Here is a 23,562-nt window from a genome sequence, read left to right on the forward strand (position 1 = left end):
TGTATTCTCAATATGATACCTGTGGGGAAAAAATAACGGAATGTACATCAGCATCAATGGCATCTCCCTCCTTCAAGGAATTGTGACATACCAGTAAAAACAGAATGGTGGCAAGCTTGCTGTGAAGGTGGTATGAACTGCCAACATCTGTGAGCAATTAAAGTCCTCTCTGCATGCAGAAGAGGGCAGGTAACAATGGGCTTTCATTATCAGCTGCATATTTCCTCCCTCAGCAGGGAAGAAAAAATATGAACCTTGTGATGCTGAAACACAAATCTGACGGAGGGCGCATACCTACTTAAGCTCAAGTATAAGATGCTAGATTCATCATTGAAGGGCACAATCTAAAATGAAGGGGTGTTGGGAACATTTTGTTTGGTCACAAGATCTCACTCTTCCCTAAAATTCTACTAGTGGGATTTTTCAGTAGTACTTTATTACACAGGTTAAAGAGTCACCATCTTCCCTTTTGAAAACCTCAGTATACTTATTTAAATGGGCATTGACATTAATGCAGTAAAATGCTGAGCAGTTGCTCTTTTACTAATGTGGTTATTTCTCTCTCTACAATAAGCATCCCACAGGCACCATTATTACATGGAGTTTAAATTAACACTAGTTAACTTATGTACTGTCAGGAGTTGGATGGGGATGGTCAATTATACTATCATTAATGAGGTGACCACAGTTCTAAGTTATAACTCCTTAATTCTAGTGCCTGCAGGCTAGCAAAGGATATTGTTTATATTCGTCTATCTATGGCCTTAAGAAATAATTCGTAAAACAAAAACAGGAGAGCTGATAGTTCCACTGGTCTGATTTCAGCTGCCCAAACATTCTGATTATGTAGGAAAATTATGAATGAACACTATTGGGAATTTAAAAATGTATTATCCACCAAATCTAAACCTGATGTTAATACATGTTGATTACTTGATCTAACATACCTTTACAATGACTTAATGATTAGCATATCACATGATTACTCCCATAGGATGGTCAAGGGAAATTTCATTCAATATCCCCCCCCCCCGAGCTCATTAATATTCCCAGTAAAAACTGGCCTAGTAAAAGTCCACACAATACAAATTATTATTATTTTATTAATATTTATTAAGTTTGTATACAGCCCTTCATCTAAACATCCCAGGGAGGCTCCCAACAGAAAAATACAAAATGAGAATACAAAATACACAATAAAACAAAAACAAAACAAAAAAAAACCCACCTCCCACAGACACATTTAAAAAGCCCTAGAATGTTAATCAGCCAAATGCTTGGTTGAAGAGAAACTTTTTCACCTGGAACCTAAAGATATGTAACAAAGGCCCCACGCAGGCTTCCCTCTACAAACTGTAGGTCCCTCTTCAATGGCCTGGAGATTGCATGCAATCCTAAAACCACTGCTTCAACAAGCCCATAAGGAAAGTCAGCATTGCTGTCTTCCATATTGCAGATGGTGGGACTGAGGCTGAGAGACAGTGATTTGCCTAAGTTCACCTAGCAAGTTCATGGCCAAGGCACAATTCAAATAGGGTACTTCATAGCTTAGCCGCTACATTGCACAGAAATACACTTTTAGCTTTCCTCCACTTTCTACCTACTTTTTCTTCTGTTGCACAGATGTGATTCACTCCAGCTGAACAATTAATCACTACATCTATCTTTCAGTCAACACACCAAAACAACAGCTTCTCATGATTGCCTACAGCAGCTGGGATGATGCTTTCACTTACATTCAAAGGACATTCCCCTGCAGCCATTGTAACCTGACATAAATCTTGCAAAATGACTAGCTCTGGAATGCCATGGCAATGCAAGAAACATACCCATAAGAGACTAAACCTCAGCCCAACAAGACAATGACAAAAATCTACTGACAGCATACAAATCAATATGGCTAACCTGATCAAAAACACCCACCCACCCCACTTACACAGAAAACCAAAGATCACCACAGCCAACCACAAAAGAACAATCACACCCTACGCCAACCCCGACCTCTCTCAGCGCCAAAGGAGCACAAGCGAACAACAGAGAACCTACACAAACAACGCTGACGCCAAACCCTACATATATTAAGTAAAGTAGAAACATCACCACCCCACCCTACCCATTTCCCCACCCCACCCACCTCTTTCCACCTTTTCTTCCTAATGCCTCAACAACCAAAACTGATTTGTAAAAATGTTACATGGAAAAATATGAGAGAGACATTGCACATACCTCTGTAAATCAAGAGAATCTTTAATAAAAAATACTTTTAAAAAGAGCCTAAACCTTAAGGGATAATTGCTGCTGGGCTGTTAGGCAACAGACCATGTCCTAAGCCCCTCCCAGCCCCCTCCTCTACTTTTAATACACTGCCTTTCATTCTTTGTCACACTCTGATGGACAGTCATGGAAATTCTAATATGTAATGGATTTTGGATACACACTGCAAACACAAATGCTTCTATGCCTTCATTTTGTGTTAAACTCCCCACTAAAGTATTGGAGAAAGAAATGATCGAGCATTGTCACCTTTAGGGATCACAGGTTGACAGGGAATCCTTTTGTGATGGACATCTCCCCTACTTTTGCTATTATACTTATGGCTAATGGCTGTGTGTATGTGTGAACATGAGAAGATGTTTCACAAATGATAAAGGAGGGAAAAGTGCAAATGTTTCCCAGCCTAAGATAGTATATTCAGTGGAATGAACAAAACATGGAAAGGGCTTCCTGTCTCAAAATCCCAGAATTGCTGCAGAATGCTGGATCATAGAAAGCATAATGCATAAATGAGGTCTAAACTCCAAAGGATTTACATCTCTGGCACTCTAAAGCATGTACTTCAGCCTAAGCTGGAAGGCTACATCCGGCCTTATCTTTTAAAGACGGGAATGTGTTCTGTACTCCCTGACAACAATTTCACTGGCATATTGGCCTCCATAGTGCCGTGTGCCAGATTCAGTGAATATATTCTTGTTCTGAATTATACATGGAGGCTTGTATCTCCAGCCAAACAAAAACATGTATCAAAAAAAGAGCTTTTTCTTCCCCAGAACAGCTTGAAGATTACTTTTCATTTTCTTTGCAGTCTAAAATCCTCTTAAAACATTATCCAAAATATATTTAATAACACTAAACATAACTCTGGATCAGCAGGAAAGGATGCCAGCGCGTGATCATGGCTCTTTCCTTCTGCTTGTGCTTAAAGCATTAATCAGCCAAGGCAATCAAAATACTTAAGACAACACAAATACTATAAATGTCAGGCTTGTAAAAAATATCTAGTTTTGATGTTGTAATACTTATATTGGTTAATCATTTCTGTCTGCAATTACCGGTACCTTTATGCACAATGCAAGCTGATATACCTTTAGGTGAATTTAAAATGAGACTAGGAAGTGAGACAGACATAGATGTACAGAGTCAACACACAAAATGACCGTTGAGCTTTTACTAGCAGGATCTACCAGTAAGTTCCAGTAAATCCCAACTGGCTTCAACGTAGATGGTCAGACAGACAGACCGGGAGAGCTACATGAAGACATCTGAAGGCAGCCCTGTTATCGGGAGGTTTTTAATGTCCGATGTTTTATTATGTTTTTGTATATGCTGTAAGCCGCCCAGAGTGGCTGGGGAAACCCAACCAGAAGGGTGGGGTATTATTATTATTATTATTATTAACAACAACAACAACAAACCAATAACCCACCTCCCACAAATGCATTTAATAAGCCATACAATGTTAATCAGCTGACTGCCTGGTTGAAGAGACACTTTTTCTCCTGGAGACTAAAGATATGTAACAAAGGTGCCAGGTAAGCCTCCCTGGGAAGAGTATTCCACAAATTGCAGGAGCTGGCCAGGTCCCTCTTCAATGGCCTGCAGATTGCATGCACTCCTAAGTCCAACTTGCTCATGGTTCCACATTAATTCCCTTTGGGCAAGTCTCTCATACTAATAACATTCCTAAGCATGAACAAGTTATCTCATGTGTTGGCTCTGCAATGAATCAATACAGCCCTTTTAACATATTCTGCATCATCACTAAATTAACATTTCATGGTTACTCACACTGTCCACTGCAAGGATTTTGGCCCAGATGAAGACCAGAAGAGGTCTGAGCTCTCGAGCAGAACTCTGGAGAAGCTTTAGCACATAAGGGAAAATGCCAACAGACAGAGCCTAGAGGAAGAGAATTTGAAAATCAAAGATAAACTTAGGAAGTGTGGAGTAGGTGAACCCAGCACAAACTTTAATAGCATGGCAAACGCCTGACAATGAATCACAATGATCATGCTAAAGACATAATCTCAGCATATTTGATTCAGGTCAGTTTTATTCAAGGATATCAGCTGCTTTTCTCAATCTCATCTGGATTGGCAAAACTGAGACTTAATTTAAAACTACATTTCGCTCAATGCGCAACGTGCTTACGATGCATTGCTCTCCACATCTCTCATTTGACTCTTCTTGCTTTTACTAGGAAGCAGCTTGCAAAAATCTAATCATCAATCCAAACAACACTATTTATAATGGATACAGTGCTCCATTTCTTTGCTTTCTCTCATTTTAATTGAAGTTTTACAGTTACTCCACCAATGGCTTGTGCACAAAATGATTTTGACCCATTTTTTTTCTCATTTAAGGTCCAGGTAGGCCATGTTTGAAGTATGGATAAAATTTACAACAGCTGGGGAAGCATCTAGTTTATTTTCATTTTACTCAGGCAGCTTGTTCAATAAATCCAGCATGTCCATAAAAAACTGTATAAACATTCACATTGCCTCTCTTATTATCACTATCTGTAGCCTCAGATGAAATTGGAGAGGCCAAACAAGGATGGGATTGCCATCTTCAGCTAATGTGTACTACATATAAAGGAATTCTCATCAGTTCTATAGCCATCTGAAGCTCTGGCAGCCTGATTTATGTTGACCTCAGGGTCATACAACTCCTGAAAACTAGTGTCCAGTTCTTCAAATTTGTGAGACATTATTTCCTATAACCTGCAAGGATGAATTCTTCACTCATACATGCTAATTATATAACCAGCATCTTTCATTTTCCAAAAAGATGGCCATAATAAGTACCTACCAGGCTAACAGCCCAAGGACCTAAGTCCAAAAACCGTCCCAGTAAATCAAGAGCTCGCAACCGATGCACTTGACTTAACAACACCTGCAGAAAAAGGTAGAGAGGGAGGGAAAAACAGATTGTACTGTAAAGCACCTGAAATTTTGAAATTATGGAGCGTATGTTAGACCAGGGAAAGGCTGCATTCAAGCACCAACATCTCAGTTTCAGAAAAATGTAATTACTGCACACAATGTGGACCACAACTACGCCATGATCAGAAACAAAATAATCCACTTGCAGAGCAGATAACTAAGGAAAAATACCAAAGGATACCACAGAATACATGTAAGGTCACACATGATTTGCATTATATGATCAAGGAATTAAGCATGTAGAAGACTTTCCAGAAAACCCTTACCCATTGCAGATATGGAAACATAACATAAAGTCTAAGAGAACATCAAAGGCACTGCCTTCTTTCTGTATCTGAATACCATATGCTGAGAACCCAAAAAGAAGGCTATGCTGTGTCATCATGCTTGGTAAAAGTCTTCCACAGGCTTTTGTCCAGTCAGTGTTGTAAGCAAGTACAGGACTAGAAGAAGAGAAGTGTCTTGCTTAAGGTCACAAACTAAATACTTGAGGGTCTGAGCTCCCAAGCCCCAAACAATTCTTTTGAAAACCACCTCACACATCTGCTGTTGCAACACAACCCATCTCAGAAGGCAAACTAGAAATAGCATTTATTTTTTTTTATTTTTAAATGCATGCTACAACAACAAGGCCAGGCAGCTAAGGTGCTCTCTCTCCCCTTTAGTCTCTCATGCAACGTGTAGGGAGGCTGGCTCCCAGAGGTGGGAAAGCAATGGCACTGTGGTTTGCAAATGGGCAGCTAACTAATCAGCAGGCACCTACCCTATTTGATGGTCAACTTCCTCCATCCACCCTACAGCAATGATTAGGCAGAGCAGGTGTCTGATGGACATTCCAGAAGAACTCATAAGGGCAGGCAAGGAGTGAACTCAGCAGACTATATTTGTGCTCTTGTGCTACTGCAGTGTGCTGGAGCCTCAAAACCTTAGGATCATGGCCATGGAAGCTACAAAACAGTTAATCTACATTGTAATTTTTTTTTAACTGTGTGCCTCGGGCAGGACAAGTGTTGCCAGTTTTTGCCTGCTTCTCCAGTTCTTTGCTAGGGCAGCATTTTAATGTTTTTGCAGGGGATGCCTTTTTAGATGAAGCTAAGGAAAAGGCTGAATCTGTGGTGGTGTATGTGAGAGAGAGGAGCAGGGGAGACCAGAGAGATTAAACTGAAAATTGCATCTCCAGTTCAATATATAATGAACAGCAAGAAGCTATTCAAAAGGAATTGGAAGCAGTAATCAGTCTTTGTTTTCCTTGGCAAATAGATGCTAAGAGGTCAGAGTGGAGAGAAAAGGAGCAGGAGGAGGCTGCACATTAGTAATTTAATACAGACTCATTAAAACCACATCCAGCTATGTTAATGAGCTGGTAGATCTACAGACCTCTAAAGTACGAATGCTCCCAAACAATAAAAGATTATATATTAACATTGCATTAAAGAATAAAGTAATCATTTACCAATATATTTCAATAGTATGCTGCATGGCTATAGGCTAAAAATGACTGGATTTATAGTCAACAATCCTTACTGGTTGTCTGTGTTTTAGGACATTAGGCTGCAAGGGAATTTCAACAAGTCTTTTAAGCGGAGATATGAAATTGCTTTAATTGTTTTTATGTATGAAATTGGTTTATGTTTTTTGCTGTTGATGTTTAAAATCACTTGGAGATGATTACTAGGCACCCATGTAACAGATGCTAAACAGTAACACAAAATTCTAAGAAATGGGTATACCGCAATAATAGGAAAACGACTTGGGGGGGGTTTACCTATTTGAAGTGCTTGTCAGATGCACAGAAATATTATCAACATTTACCCTTTGTTGTCTTAGTGGATCATCAATACCTTTGAATGATAAAATCTGTAGGTGTAGACTGTAATCTTCTGAAAACTACAGCTATTGTGGGTACCCTTTCCTGACCGTACTCACATAGCCCCTACATAGAGACAGTTAAAAAAGGTAAAGGTAAAGGACCCCTGACGACTCTGGGGTTGCGGCACTCATCTTGCTTTACTGGCCGAGGGAATATGTCCGCAGACAGTTTTTCCGGGTCATGTGGCCAGCATCATTAAGCCACTTCTGGCGAAACTACCTATTTATCTACTTGCACTTTGATGTGCTTTCAAACTGCTAGGTTGGCAGGAGCTGGGAGCGAACAATGGGAGCTCACCCCTAGCAGGGATTTGAACTGCAGACCTTGTGATCAGCAAGCCCTAGGCTCAGTGGTTTAGACCACAGTGCCACCCGTGTCCCTACCATAGAGACAGTTACTGCAGCATAAAAGAGCTGATCTGTCAAGGGTGCTTCCCAGTCATAGGAATGCAAATGGCAGACAGTTAACTCTTTATTGTCAAAGATAACACAGTCGCTTCTGCAGCTCTGGATAGCTATGCACACCAATCTAACAACTAGGCAGCTATTCTCAGGTCTGCGCTCTATGGAGCAGTTGCAGCAACAGGGGACTCCTCCCCCTTCCCTAGTTCATGTACTTTCCCCCCACAGGGTGCATGCACACATTTAGAGACTGCAACTTCCTCTACTCATCCCTTTTCAATCCCCTCCTGGTTCTGGGGGACAGTGGTGCAGGAGAGGGTGAAGTCTTCTATCTCAACAGGTCAAGGTGCATCTAGGGCAGGGAGGGTATTCATCAAGTGGTGCTGCATAGTTCCATTCCTCCCTCCCATCTCCTAGTCCTCATCCTCAAGTGCTGATCTGAATCAGAGAGCTGAGAGGGAACCATGACAGGTCCTAGAAGTGCTGACTAGAAATATAAGAGAAGATAAGGAAATAGTAGGAAGTAAAATAAAGAAGAGTGAACATAAATTGAAGGCCTTTGCAAATCTCAACTTAATCCCAAATTTTATCCACTCATTTCAGTCACCCAGTTTAACCCCAGTTGGGTTATTTTCAATTTGCTTAACATTTCACTGTCTGAAATAAATTGATGTTATCTGCAAACTGGCTACCACACTACACATCTCACTTGCAATTAAGTGAACTGTACTGTTTACTTTCCTCCACTGTGAAAATAGTCTATCTATTGTAGCTCTTTGCCATCTGTTTTTTAACAAGTCTATAAGAGAAGCTGGTCTCTTATCCCATAACCTTTAGAAGCTTTTGGTGAAAGACTTTGTCAAGCTTTTGGAAAATCCAAGAACACAAATATATTCTGGATTATCCCTATCTATATGTGTTGAAAAACAAGACTTCCCTTTCTTTGCAAACCAATACTTAACTCTCAGCAGGACTTATCCTATAGGTTAAATAACTCTGCCTTTTATAAAACTTTTTTCCCAATTTACCTGAGACAGAGGTTAGTTGGATATACCCAAGACATCTTAAAAAGGAGTGTTACATTCAGCACCTTCCCTTCCAATGGTAAGAACACTGGCTTTTAAGCAATTTTGCATTTGATTTCTTAAAGAACTCTCATGTGAACAGCATCTGGCTCCAGACTTCTAGATAGTATTCTGAACTGACTAGAAGGAGTGGATAAGGTCTTAAGAAAGACTTGCAAAGGGGAGATTATCATAGTCCAGCAGGAGATAACCAGAACATGAACAATGGCTTCAGTAATAGATACAAAACGGAAATTATAATCCTGGAGATAATGAAAAGGAGGAATGAAGATAGACAAACACAACTTGGCCATGCAAAGGGCATTGGAAATTTTTGTATTAACACTTTTTGTTCAGCAGAACGTGTAAAAACCAGTTTGGAGAGGATCAAGAATATAGCAGGCAGAAGAATAATAAGCAAAGACAGCAAGTACAACTAAGTAGTTTGGAGATGAAGGAGATAATTCAGCAGGAGGAAAGTTCTACACTCAAGATATTTTACATGTATTGGAAAAGTTGTTCAGTAATTTTGATAAGATCTTATTTGACAATTTCTAACACATAGAATATCTAAGGAGCGCCTTTGAAAGGGATTCCAAAAGAGCATACATACTGAGCATGTGTGGCACACTATTGAGATCTAAATTTCTTTTTATTTTAAACTTCCAAGGCATCATATAAGAAAGCCACCTTAGTCTCTTGTGTTTTTAGCCTTCTAGGAGCACATGAGCAAAAAATGGGTCAAGCAGCAAGAGTAACAAGGCTGAAAGTAACCAGTGTCTACAGTGTAAAGATGCTCCTCATATTATCTGAATCATCATGATTACCTCTGGAGCCTACATAAAATATGTTAATCATAGATATATTCTTTCATAGCAAACTCTCACCTTTACCTTTCTGCAAACCCATAAACTGCATTGGTGCCACTTATTTGAAATAGATCTGATACGTTTGAGCAGGGCCCCAAGACTAGAGCTGTGCTGAATTATTGTCACCCATGAAAAACTTGTGAATGAAAGGAAGGGGCGGAGGAGCTAAAAACAACCCCCTTGGCTCAGCTTATTTGTGCACAAATCACCTCCCAGTAACACCTGCTTTTTCTCTGATTTGCAGCTTTGCTACAATTTTTCTTTTTTTAAAAATGGTTCCTCCTAAGGTAATTGCCAGTTAGCCAGGGATCTCAAGGGCAATGTGATAATCTACCACCTCTCGTGGGAGTCTGTTCCACTGTCAACAAACTCTTACCATCAGAAAGTTCTTCCTGATGTTCAGCCAGTTCGGGTCCTAGCCTTCAGAGCAGGAGAAACAAGTTTGCTCCATCTTCCATGTGACAGCCCTTTAGATATCTGAAGATGGATATTATATCTCCAAACTAAGCATAGCTATTCCCTTTGAACAGGTTGTACACCTCAGTTTCTACTTTCCAGTCATGAGTCTCATCCCACCAGGTTTCAGTAATATTTGCCATGTATTAAGAACTCAACCATGAGACAACTGAAACCATGAGTCATTCCTCCACACACTGCTGCCTTGGGAATCACCTGCCACCACATCATGTCTCTTCCTTCTCTGGAGTGCAGCAGGAATCATTCTGTGCACTATACCTTCCACTGCCACCTCCTTGTGTTCTGAGGTCTCCATCTATATTCTTCTGGTCGGAGGTTAGCACATGGAATCAATTTTATACCTCCAGAGACACAGCATGGCTCCCGACAGTCCTGCCTTTTTGTGTCACATTGCTCCAGGGTTTTGTTTGATGTCCTGGGTGATCTTCCTCCTTCCTAGGGGCACCCTGAATCTCTGTTCCAGGACAGTCCGCTCTGGTCTAGCGATAATGTCCTTATATTGCCTGGTAGCTCAAAGTGTGGATTGGTGGGTCATATGTTGCTGTACCTTCTCTTCTAGCAAGGAAACCAGCTTGCACAACATACTGCAGATGCAGTTTTTCACACTGCTGCTGCCTTAGTGCTGGAAGGAAGACTGCTCCCTGCTGCAAGGCCCATTTCCACCTGGCCTAGGGAGAGGGGCCCAGACTCACCTTGAACAGCTAAAAGAGGCTCCTGGGAGGCCACTGGGACATTGCTGGAACAACTCTTGGGGCAACTGGCTAAAATGTTTTAAACAGTTCTAATTTTGGTTCCTCTGTTTCGTTTTTGTTGGGTTGGTGTTGGTTAAATGTTTAGTTGGGCTTGGCAGTTACTTTAATTTGGGTATAACTTGGGTATAAATTGTTTGTTTTTGTTATCTATTGGTTTATTTGTTGCTTATATAGGATATTTTGCTTATTTTTTTAATGATATTTTGCTTATTAATGTTTGGTGTTTGTTGTGTTTTATATATGTTGTAAGCCACCCAGTGTGTCTGGGGAAAAATAGCCAGATGGGTGGGATATAAAATTTTCAAAATTATTATTATTATTATTAGACAGGAAGACAAACATGGCACAGCTATTGCAGGTCACTGCAGCAGCTCCCTCTCCATTCTTATCTCTTGGTCCTACTCACACCATGAGACAGCATTCTGGGCTAACCCCTCAAACTCCTCCAAATGCCCCTGTTTACAAGTCCTGGTCACATGATGGATTTCTTCCTGTAGTGCTTGTATTAACAGTGCAGCCGCCCTGCCTTCATTCCCAGCATTCCAGTTCCGAGTAGGCTTCCTGATGCCATGTAATTAATCAGATTTTGCTACCGTATATGAAGACATGTACACAGCCAAATGAAGACAACACTTCCTGTCCTCACTCCAAATGGGCAAAAATTACCACTTTCTTTTTTTACAGCTTCCATGTAAATAGTTGAGTTGGGTGGTTACACTGGGCGTGGGGCAATGATTTTCACCATCAAGATACATTCAGCCCTTGTCAAGACATGGTTGGCTACCATAAAGCAGACAATACAATTAATAATAAAAGCAATACTCCCTCACAAGCTGCATTTACTGATTGCTGGAAGTGGGCACAGAAACCTGTCTTTAAAATATTATGTTTTAATATTCTGATTCTTAATATTGCAGATGTATGAAAAACAAAACTATTCTTTGTTTGATACTAAACAAAAGTGAACTTTTTAACTGAGACCTAGCAAACTCTGATCCCTGTCTGATAAGAAAAGCAAAACACTGCTTGCAAAACCAGAGAGGCAAATATACAGAAAAGGCAGGGGATCAGAGATTTCTTAAAAAAAAATAAAATTATTCTATGTATATGCAAATACCAAACCTCCTACACAAAGCAGGAATGAATACATTCAAGAAGGTTTTAAATTAAAATTGCAGGATAGCACAGGTCAAACAGCAGCCGATGCCATTATTAAAAAGGCAGCAGTAGATAAAACAAAACCTTCCTTTGCATCTGCAATTAGGCATTGCACCCAAAAGGCAACTACTAATCCTACTGAGCTGCACTGGATACAGTTTGGAAAGCAAATGCCTATTCAAGATTTAACAATCAATGGTTGAAGCATATACCAAGGTGGGCAACCTATGAAATTGCTGTCTCTCCCTCCCACCCCCACACTGCCCTTCTCTACATGGGTAATCCGTTTCCGTCAAGTCTTTCCCAACAGATCAGAAATTCTATAAGAACTTCATTGTTAAAAAGTCAATAAAAGGCCATTTAAAAAAGAATCATCCTCCTGTGAATATTACAACCATTTCAAGGAAAATATAATGCAAAAGAAATAAGAAGAGAGAAATGTGGGAGTGAAGTCTCTCTCTTCTAGATCAGTTACCGTATATACGTGAGTATAAGCCGACTTTTTCAGCCCATTTTTTGGGCTGAAAAAGCCGCCCTCGGCTTATACTCAAGTGATGCGGGCGGCTGCAAAGGGACAAGCGGCAAGAAAGGGATCCTTTCTTGCTGCTTGTCTCCCCTGCCCTGCCGATCCCCCATCTGTGCCTGCTCTCTGATCCCTCCTCCTGTGCCTGCTCTGCGCGTCCTCCTCCTCCCGTCCCTCCTCCTCCTCCTCCTCCTCCCGTCCCTTCTCCCCGAAGGGGAACAGAGGTAGCGACGGGGCAGCGGGAGCAGGAGGAGGACAAGTATCGAGCAGGCGCGCGAGCCGGCTCAGCCCCAGAGAGCCTGTTGCTTTTGCCCCCATCCCATCCCAGCTCAGTCCACCATAGAAACTGCCCACCCTGAAACTACCCACCCCTGAAACCTTCCCAGAAACTTCCCCCCTTAATTCCTCCCTGAATATGCCCCCTCCCCCTGAGCCCTCCCTGTAAAGAGACCTTTCTTTCCAAGCCTTCCCTCTTAACCCCTGCCCATCCCAGCTCTGCCCACTGTAGAAACTGCGCTGAGACTCTATGATCCTGTGCCTGCTCTACCCCTGCCCATCCCAGCTCTGCCCACTGTAGAAACTGCGCTGAGACTCTATGATCCTGTGCCTGCTCTACCCCTGCCCATCCCAGCTCTGCCCACTGTAGAAACTGCGCTGAGACTCTATGATCCTGTGCCTGCTCTACCCCTGCCCATCCCAGCTCTGCCCACTGTAGAAACTGCGCTGAGACTCTATGATCCTGTGCCTGCTCTACCCCTGCCCATCCCAGCTCTGCCCACTGTAGAAACTGCGCTGAGACTCTATGATCCTGTGCCTGCTCTGCGGAAGGCATCGGGGAGGGAAAAGTGGGGAGAAAATGCTCCTCGATGTTTTTCCTCTCCGATGCCTTGCACAGAGCAGTCACTGCTCTGTGCGAGGATCGCCTCCTCCTCCTCCTCCCGTCCCTTCTCCCCAAGGGGAACAGAGGTAGCGACAGGGGCAGCGGGAGCAGGAGGAGGACGAGCAGGCGCGCGAGCCGGCTCAGCCCCAGAGAGCCTGTTGCTTTTGCCCCCATCCCATCCCAGCTCAGTCCACCATAGAAACTGCCCACCCTGAAACTATCAACCCCTGAAACCTTACAAGAATCTGCTCCCTTAATTCCTCCCTGAATATGCCCCCTCCCCCTGAGCCCTCCCTGTAAAGAGACCCTTTCTTTCCAAGCCTTCCCTCTTAACCCCTTCCCCCATCCCAGCTCTGCCCACCCTAGAAACTACCCACCCTGAAACTTTCCCAGAATATGCCCCCTTGCCCTTGATGCCCTCCCTAAATATGCCCCAACCACCCCGGAAACATTCCCAGAATCAACCCCCTTCCCCCTTAATCCATTCCAGAATCTCCCCCCTTAATTCCTCCCTGAATATGCCCCCTCCCCCTGAGCCCTCCCTGTAAAGAGACCCTTTCTTTCCAAGCCTTCCCTCTTAACCCTTGCCCATCCCAGCTCTGCCCACCCTAGAAACTGCCCACCCTGAAACTTTCCCAGAATATGCCCCCTTGCCTCTCATGCCCTCCCTAAATATGCCCCACCCACCCTGAAACCTTCCCAGAATCTGCCCCCTCCCCCCTTAATCCATTCCAGAATATTCCCCTTGCCCCCTGAAATGTACCCACAATATGCCCCCTTACCCCCTGAGCCCTCCCTGTAAGAGACCCTTTCTTTCCAAGCCTTTTATTGGTATTTATTTTTATTTTTGAAATTTACCAGTAGCTGCTGCATTTCCCACCCTCGGCTTATACTTAAGTCAATAAGTTTTCCCAGTTTTTTGTGGTCAAATTAGGTGCCTCGGCTTATATTTGCGTCGGCTTATACTCACGTATATACGGTACCTAAGTTCAGATGCACTATGCAAGTGGGCACATTCATGGGGCTAAAACATCTACATGCTTTGCCAAATTTAATTAAATTGCATCATGATCCAAATCTAATGAAACAATGTAAACTTGGTTGCCCTAATAAATCCTCCCCTTTGTGCTGACTTTTCTTCCGGCTTAGTCACTTCTCCCTAAGAAGCAATAGGAAGCAGGTGGGTATCTTAATATTGTTGCAAAATTAATGATTGTAGTATCCCTCTGATGTCAAGTCACTCAACAGATTTGATGCTGGATAAGAAATCTCCCTGTCTCCACGGCTTTGTCAGAGATAAACTGCCCATCTATCACCCCTTTCCAAGAATGATCTCCCAGGCTTCAGAGGCTCTACAAAATGAAGAGTCAGATTCACAAAGATTGATGATACTGCCAGCCATGATGCAAGATTGTGGATCTAAGTGGGAATGAGAGTGCTTTCCTATTATAAGAGAGGAAAATAGACGCCCTTGGATAGTCCCATTCCTCTAAGCAGGAAGAGTCTATGACTGGCTAACTTCAAGTAAATGAAAACAAAATTATGACCAAGTATCCTCAAATAACTGCAGGAAATAACGATTCACTCTTTGGTTGCAGTCAACATTGCCTGTGCAGATTATTAGAAAACTGAACAGTTCTCAAGCATCAATGTATACCGGTAGTTCTCAAAGGTATGGGATAGTACAATGATGATTATATATTTGTTATTTTTCATTCTGTGCCTCCCAGGAAACTTGTGCATTGCAGTTAAGGCTCAAGGCAGAACTGAGTAACTACTAGATTCTATATTCCACCAAAATGCTGGAACATCTATTTTTTGCTTTATTGTCTCAGTAGGCCCAGATGATCTTACATTCTGTTTTGTACCTTGAGAAACTAAGTCACTTATATCTGCAAAATTCCTGTATTCCAGCTCAAGACTGTTATTAAATTACAGGCTTCAGGAGCAACACCACTCCCTGCTTCCCTCACACTGTATTCTAATAATAACGGAAGGGTGCTATTTTTTCAGCACAGGAAAGTGAGCAAATGTGAATTAATCTCTGGCTATGCCGTTTTGCAGATATTAAATGCAAAGGGTAACACTTGCTGGTGCATTTTTAATGTCAGAATTCAATGACTTCTAAATTTTGGTTATGCAGTTATTTCTTTTACATGATAATTACCTATAACATTTACTTATTTTGTACAACTCATTGACTACAAACAGCAATGAAATGAGAGAGAGAGAGAGAGAGAGAGAGAGAGAGAGAGAGAGAGAAGGAGAGGAAGAGGGAGACAAACCAACACCAGCACCACAATATAGGGCAAGCTAAGCAGAAAACAGCTATTTTTTCACACACTTGCCAATTGACATTTGGTCCCCAACTCTGGACTAGACAGTCATTTATGCATTTGATATGGAATCTAGGGATTTTTCAGTCAGTCCCCTCACTCTTCTTCTAAAATTGTATAGCTAACAAGAGTCATACATTTAATGCAAGACGATACACATTTCTCACAACAGACAGAACATTATTATTATTATTATTATTATTATTGTTATTATTATGCCTTTTCCCCTGACAGGACTTGAGGCAATTTAAAGATAAAAATAAGAACCATTAAAAAAACCAATTAAACCTTGATATATAGATAATAGTTTTAATTCTATCTGCTAAAACCATGCAAAAGCGGGGAAAATAAACACAGTAAATGGACAAAAGTACAAAGAATATGTATTACCCCCACACATTCCACATTTCTTCACACACTGACGATTCACTGTGCTAGAGAATAAACTAAAATTTTGTTAGTTTCTTCTCCCGTTAGATTCACAAAATGTTTAGGGGTATGCGTCCCCCTGCGTCCCCCCAGAAAAAAAGCACTGGTCACTAGTAGCCAGTAAATTGTGGGTGGGAAAGAGAGGGTGGCATGACTAGCTGTTTTGTGCAAGTGCCTTGCTGATGCACCGAAAGAAAACAGGTGAAGGAGTTAAAATTCCGTAGCACTGACTAATGGCCTGCAACCTCAATTTATGCTCACCTGGGGTGCACTTAGGGGGTGGGGTAGTGGGACTATGCTTGTGTGCAATGTGTCTTTTTCAGCAAAGGCCCAGCAAACAATCAGCTCCAATTAGTCTCCAACGCAGTCCACATAATTTATTTACCCAAACACCATCTGGCAGAGAGCAAAGCAGTCAGGGAAAGGCATGCACGCAAATACACACATACTGAGCAAATTTGCAGCTGGCTGGTTGTCCACATGCTGCTGCAGCAGCCTCAGTGAAGGTAACAGTCTTATTGCTTGCCAACTCACCTGCAGCACAATGGGAAGCTGTTCCGGTGGATTGCGGTTTTCTACTCCCATCGTTAGCCATACCTGGAACGCTGTTAGCTGCTCAGCAAAGAACGGGCTGTGCTGTTGGGGAAACAATGGGCATTGGGTCATTATAAACTATTGTGGAAACTGTACGCCAACGAAACTATGCAGGAACTCCAGATTTGCTTGTTTACCAACTACAAAGCAGTGGGGAAAACTTTTTTTTTTTTAACCTCAGCATAACATTAGCAAAAGTTTGTTCCACGCTGATGTTACAGCCTGCTGTGAACCAGCTACTCAAAATCATTCGTCTACTAAAAAAAATATGGGAGGAAAATGGGAGAAAACTCTTGTATATAAGTTTTGAATGGTTAATCCACTGTGCACATTTCCCACTTGTAACTTTGACAGGGCACAAATTCATTTCTTTTTTCATGGCTATGCTTTCATATATTCTGTGCAATGGAGCTGCGTTTACTGAGTCCAAGGTGAAAATGATTCAGCAACAATGAAAAATGTTTTTCTGTCTCCGCAAAGGCATTCACAATTCATACATGCAGTTTTAAATTCTATACGATGGTGTCAAAAAACACGCACAAGCAAAACTCATCTCTCCATTTTTGTAAAAAAAAAGAAAAAGATATTCACAAAATGCCTATATTCCATTTCAGTGATATAAATGTCTAAGAAATCTACTGGTTATCTTCCAGTTTTGCTACCCTTAACAATATATGGATATAAGTACAAAATTGGGTTGTAAGATATGTCTTACTAGAACTATGTAGAACTTAAAGAGATCTTAAGTCCTTTCTGGGGCCTCATTCCCCTACCTCCTACCGCTTTTTGTGCATGCATATCTTGATTTAATTTATTTATGTGGAGGACTATGGTTAATACTAACATTGAATTAAAATTTTATTTATTCTTATTTGATAAAATGTGTAACATTTATACTATTACAATCTGGATGGAGCACACAAAGCTATGCAGGACACTCTTGGGTCCAATTTAGATACTCCCCAAAACAGGGGTGAGGAATCTTTTTGACCCGATGGGCCAGACCAAATACTTATCTACCCCCCACTCATGTGGGTCAACTTTGACAGCTGGGTGGGACAATCCATATGTCAACTGACATCATAATGGGAGATTGGCACTTGCCCATGCCCCTTGTGCAACCTTCCCAAAAACACTTTGAAAGTAATTTTTATTTGCGTTTTTACATAGAGTTCAAAAAGAATAAGTTCAGAATAAAATGGGGAAAATGAAAACAAAGCCACGACAAACCAAGGACACAACACAAAACACCTAAAGACTTCCCTTCCTCTCCTTCTCTGGTATCTTTTCTTTTCCCTCTCTTCTGCATATTCTAAGTTACCAAGTTCTATTCTTCTTACTAATTATTTCCTACTTTCTCTTGTACTGCTGAATTTATTCAAGTCCTACTAATCTGCTCACTTGTTTATACTGATTTTAAAAATACTTTACAAACATTTTCCAATGCTTTTTGTATTCTCAATCATCTTGTTCTCTTATCTTACTTCTCAGACCTGCTAGCTCTGCATATTCCAATAACTCAAAGTGCCATTCCTCCTTGGTTGGCGCTACAAGCAAAATTCAGACTGCCGTATTTTTTTGGGGGGACGACGGACTTCTGTTGTTACTATTCCCAGAAGAAAAGCTTCTGGTTTCTTGGGAAATGTTCTCTTAAACTTTTTTTTTTTTAAGTTCGTTATCAATCATTTCCCAGAATTCTTTGATTACTTTACATGACCACCACATCCTTCTACCACTTTGCACTTCCAGCATTTGCCTGTCTTAGCTTTAAACATTTTCGCTAGTCTACTTGGAGTTAACTGCCATCTGTGGATCATTTTCATGTGGTTTTCCTTCAATAAATAACACACAGTATATTTCAGGTCCGTTTTCCATAGCTCCCCCCCCCCCAAATGCAAACTGAATGCAAACACACCTTGGAAGCACTGCACAAAGGCTTTGCAAACCCTGTGCTCAGTTCATCCCAAGCACCAAGCAAGGGCCGGCAAAACACTTTATGCAAAATCCCTTTCAGTCAAGTTCCACCTTTACCTGCCCTACACCTGGTATTCTGTATTATGTTGGGTGTAGAGCAAGTGGGCATGGTCTGTCCAAAGTGGCCTGGTGGGCCACAAGGGGAGCTCTGGATTAGATTCCCCACCCGTGCCAAACAGCAATCCCTGACCCCTTACTGCATGGTGTTCTCCACTATGCAGATAGGAAGTACTGAGAAGAATGTCACATTACAGTTTCCATCTACCGCATCTTGATTTATAGAGCCAGAAACAGCACTGCTCCTCAAAAGAAATGGGTCTCTTCATAGCATGTGTGTGTGTGTGTGTGTGTGTCTAAGGATGCATTGTAAAGTAAGAGGTGCCTCACTATGCCAAATGCCATGGAAGCATAATTTTTTAAATTGGGAAAACCAGCATGGAGCCTTGATAATGTTGATGAATGCCTAATTAATCTGCTTTTTCATTTGCAGAATCAGAGAGATTTATCTGCTTGAATCACTGACAGCAATGAATTGTTGTACAACTATATTTCTGTACAAGGTCTTGGGGAGAACGGAGATTAATATGCACAAGACTTGAATAAGTAACAAGATCTCAAAGTTAATCACATTTCTGCAAAGCAGGACATCACAAAACGTAGGGTATGCCCTCCCTGAATAAAACATCTACAAACTAAGTTAAAAAGCAGTTGTGCTTTTTAAATGCAGAACTGCTTACGGGGAGGACAACCAAGCAACAAAAGGATACAAGCTGTTTATTAGAGTATTAGGGCAGGCCTATTTGCTAAGGCCACCGCAGCTTCAGTGTAAAGTTTGCTCCACACGCCATCACATGTAGAGTGCCTAGCCATCTAGATTGTTCCTGACACAAGAAAATAAAAGTTTATATACAACCAGAAGACTTCATTGGCAGTTGTTCAAAAACTCTTCACAGCAAGGGGCAAGTTTTGTTTTATTTACCGTATTGGCCTGAATACAGTCATACCTCAAGTTGCGTATGCTCCATGTTGCGTACGTTCGACTTACGGACCTCCGCGACCCGGAAGTCCTCCTTGGAGCGCGTGGGGGGGGGCGTTTGTGTTAAGCACGCCCGTGTTACGTAGCGTGATCCGGAACGCATCGTGTGCGTAACACAGGGTACCACTGTATAAGCCTCACTTTCCCCCCAAATTCTAACTGTGAAAAGTTAAAGTGGGGCTTAAATTCACGACCTTACAAAAACTGGCTTTTACGATATCACTGCTGAAACATACATACGGTAAAACAGAATGGGTGTGAGTGCCTGCAGAATTTTAAGGGAGTGGCTTATATTCAGGTATTGTCTTTTTTTTCTTGGCTCTCCCAGAACGAATTAAGTTCTTAACCCGAGGTACCACTGTATACAACTTAAGCCTACGACAGAGGGGTTCACAGCATTAACACCCCAAAGGGTCTTGCTTCTCCCATTGCCACAGCCTTGGATTCCAAAAGAAATCAGGCATAGCTCTGTCTCCCAGCTGCTCAGCCTGCCAGCTTCTAGAAGCAAAGAAACACTTCATGAATTACCAGCTGCTGGAATTTGTATTGTGAGTTTGCATGATTACCTACCCGGTATGTTATCACATCAATGAAATATATTAGAGATGTAGTGGTATATTTTAATTTGCTGGAGCCCAGTCTTCAGGGTTATGTACCATGTCCTTCCTTACAAGACAGCCTCACAGTTCCAGAGAGCAGCTTCCACCCCATTAGTCATATGTTTATGATACTTTTTGTGAAGCAGGGACTTCTATTTTATTTTTTCCTTTGGGCTGGTCTATAGTCCCACAAGTAGTTTGTTTTGAGGGTTAGAATGTGAAGAGAAAAGGAGTAACTGTCTACATTTACCATAACACTTCATAAGAAACTGTAGGGCCCAATTTTATTATCTGGCGTGGGACAATTCATCAGAATTTGAAGGAGCTGTTTGCTGTCTCTTTGCTTCTATATGTTGAACATTTCAAAGCATCCCATGCTGCCCGTTTCTCCCGTTAATGTACCCCACTCTTACCCTATAATTTGAATTAGGTATTTTCATGGAGGTTGAAACTGTTCTTTGACCTTGGAAGACTTGCTATGACAATGTTTAAGAAATCCTGTGTGAGAACATTTGACATCTGAGATACTGACTCTGACGTCTGCCAGCCCAGTTACAAAACTGAATGACTAACCTTAATAATACTTAAATTCTCCCGCCCCCCCTTGTGGCTAACGCTTGAGCCTCCATTAAACCACAATTTCTTATAGGATTACTGCTGGCTGGCAGAAGCTAACTTAGTCTGCTGCACAATAATTCCTGATAGATTGAAGAGCAAAATGTTGATTAGGAAATGGGGGTTAGGATCTAAAATGTTCAGTCATGTTCAATTCACTGTGTGTAAAAGCAATGTAATAGAAAACTAAACCCCTCAATTTTACAATACAAAGAGTTTTAGGATGCAGCTGTAACGCAAAAGCTGACTAACAGCTAGAGGCCAGCAAAGGCAAGGATTTAATGGAAAGATGAACTTCTTTCCTAGTCTATGTAGACAAACAGGAAACAAATAGGAGTTGGCAAAAATGGATTAAAAATGCAATCCAGTGTTGAGCTGTTTGTTTACTTTTAAATGTCCACCAGTCCTTCAAAAGAGAAGTAAAGAGAAAAATATAAATCCTTATGCAAAGTGTTTTTGTGTGTGTGTGGTTCAAATCTGGTGGTTTCTTTCTTAACCACAGAGATTATTCAGCAATTGTGTAACATTATTCTGTAGTGCCCAAAGCACTGGAAACAAAGTGTCCCTGATGAAAGCAATGCTCAAGCACAGACGATAAAAACTAGAAAAGTAAAGGGCAGTACAGTACTTATTCCAGATTAGCTAAAAGAGTAATTTTTAACACATTTTTGTGAGTTCTGCAGTCAGAAATATAAGCAACGCAGATGCCACACTACAAAAGCTTTGGAAGGACATACTTCTCGTTCAGACATTACACAGCTGCTCTAACAAATCACAGTTTGTTGCATTGTGACTGAACAAGCTCAAGCATTCCTTTTCCCAATCTTATCTGCTCCTCCTACTTCTCTTGCATGCCTGGTTTAAGTGGAAATTTGATTTGTTAAATTACAGTTTCCCATGAGGCTGGCTGATATGACAACCACGATTCCCAAGACAAAATCGAAAATTCTTTCTAGTAGCACCTTAGAGACCAACTGAGTTTGTTCCTGGTATGAGCTTTCGTGTGCATGCACACTTCTTCAGATACCAAACAGATAACAAACCAGAATGTTTCCTCTGATGTCAGTCATGCAAGAGGAGGAAGGAAGTGAGCCCTCACACTTACTGTCGGTTCACATGCATTTGGATACACTGGTTTATTATAAAATTTTCGTTTTCTGAGCAATCTGATTTATTTAAATTATCCAATATTCTCTCCAACGGTTTGACTTCAACCCCAAAGGCACACATCTCCATTGTCTCCTGAGACAGATGGATGCCAACAACTCAAGCAAACTAAAGGTGAATGCCCTTACTTTAAAGACCTAGTAATATTCTGAGTCATACTTGTTTGTCACACAATTAGGCAAGCCAAGTCACATTAAAACACTTGCTACTGACAAATCCCGAAACAGCTTTTTCAAAGCTATGTTAAATAAATGATGCCTAACAAACACATTCGAACAAACAGACAAAGATACACAGCTGTTTTTAGAGGTTGTGAGGGAGAGAACAAGTTTTATTCCTGTAACCAGAGTGCTACTCCCTTTCAGCCACAAAAGGCAGGAATGTTACGTGCCAAGTACAGGTTGTATTGAGGAATCTTTAAGAAATGTCAAAACACTCTCCAGTAGGTTACACATTAGTTTTTCCCTCTGGTCATTAGCTTCAAGACTTTAATCATTTGTATAGGAATAATTCATTTTTATGGCTGTAGATTGTTGCTGTCATTGCGAGAGAACTTGAATGCAATTTTTTTCCAGTCCAATAAATTTCTATTGGGCTCTCATCCAGTCAGTGTAATATATCTAGATACATTTGTCCAAAAAGCTCAGTATTGCAATAGCCACCAAGATGGAGCTTATCACACATACATCACTGCCTTGCCTGTAGGTAGCTGCCCACCTCAGAGTTCTAGAAACTGAAACAGACTGAGAAATCATTTTCACCCCTTCAGCATTCATAGAGTCCTTTGTTCTATAGTAATCTATTTCTATGGGCCTTCTTCACACCTACCTTTATACTATCAGACACATTCACAGCTCTGACAGTCTTCCTGGCCTGCTGCTAAGACTGAGTCACCCACTCTCCTAAACTCTGGAATGATTTCCCTTATTATACTACCTTCGTTATTATTCCCCACCCAGTAGACAAAGGCCTCGGGTCTTACATATTACAGCATTCTGCAGGTGATGCCAAGCATTATTGACATTTCTCTCTCAAATATAGTTCTTGCTGTGTCAACAGTAATATAGATATAGCGTGGTCAAATGACTCAATAAATTACGCATTCCTACCTACCAAAGATAGCCACAGACAAACATTGGCACACTGCCATCTCATCAGATGGGGGAAAAGTTGTTCTCATGATGCTTGCCTGGTGACAAATGCACCTTCCTCTTGACAAGAATATGCCCACTGCTCATTTATCTAAAGATCAGCCACAACAGTCCATCTGACAAGAAGAAATAAGTGATGAGAGCTTATTTTGCAGTTGCTTATGCTGTAGAGCTCTGAAATATAGCTATACCACTTCAGACTGCACATGAAAAAATACTTGTTTAGAGCCTCATACTAAAATCTCCCTCTGTGTGGAAAGGTGTACATACCAACATCACAAAGAGAGAAATGTTGACTGAGAAATAATTCCAAATAAGCACGTCTCCACATAAATTCTGAGGTGGTAGTGCCATGTGAAAGGAAAGTGAGATTAAATTTTGTGAACTGAATATTTAGCTATAACAATTGTGTGAGTTTGGGGCCAATTCAGTTTGGCTAAAGTAT

General features: G+C 41.3%; 1 protein-coding gene across 1 annotated transcript in view; it reads right to left on the reverse strand.

Moving 5' to 3' along the window:
* Positions 1–23,562, reverse strand: part of RPTOR (regulatory associated protein of MTOR complex 1) — a 312,090-nt gene that overhangs the window by 92,135 nt on the left and 196,393 nt on the right. Inside the window, 3 exon segments of the mRNA XM_033138999.1 lie at positions 4,066–4,176; positions 5,089–5,172; positions 16,516–16,617. Coding sequence (XP_032994890.1) covers positions 4,066–4,176; positions 5,089–5,172; positions 16,516–16,617 — 297 coding nt within the window.

The sequence above is a fragment of the Lacerta agilis genome, chromosome 2 (genome assembly GCF_009819535.1).
Source record: "Lacerta agilis isolate rLacAgi1 chromosome 2, rLacAgi1.pri, whole genome shotgun sequence".
Classification (NCBI taxonomy): domain Eukaryota; kingdom Metazoa; phylum Chordata; class Lepidosauria; order Squamata; family Lacertidae; genus Lacerta; species Lacerta agilis.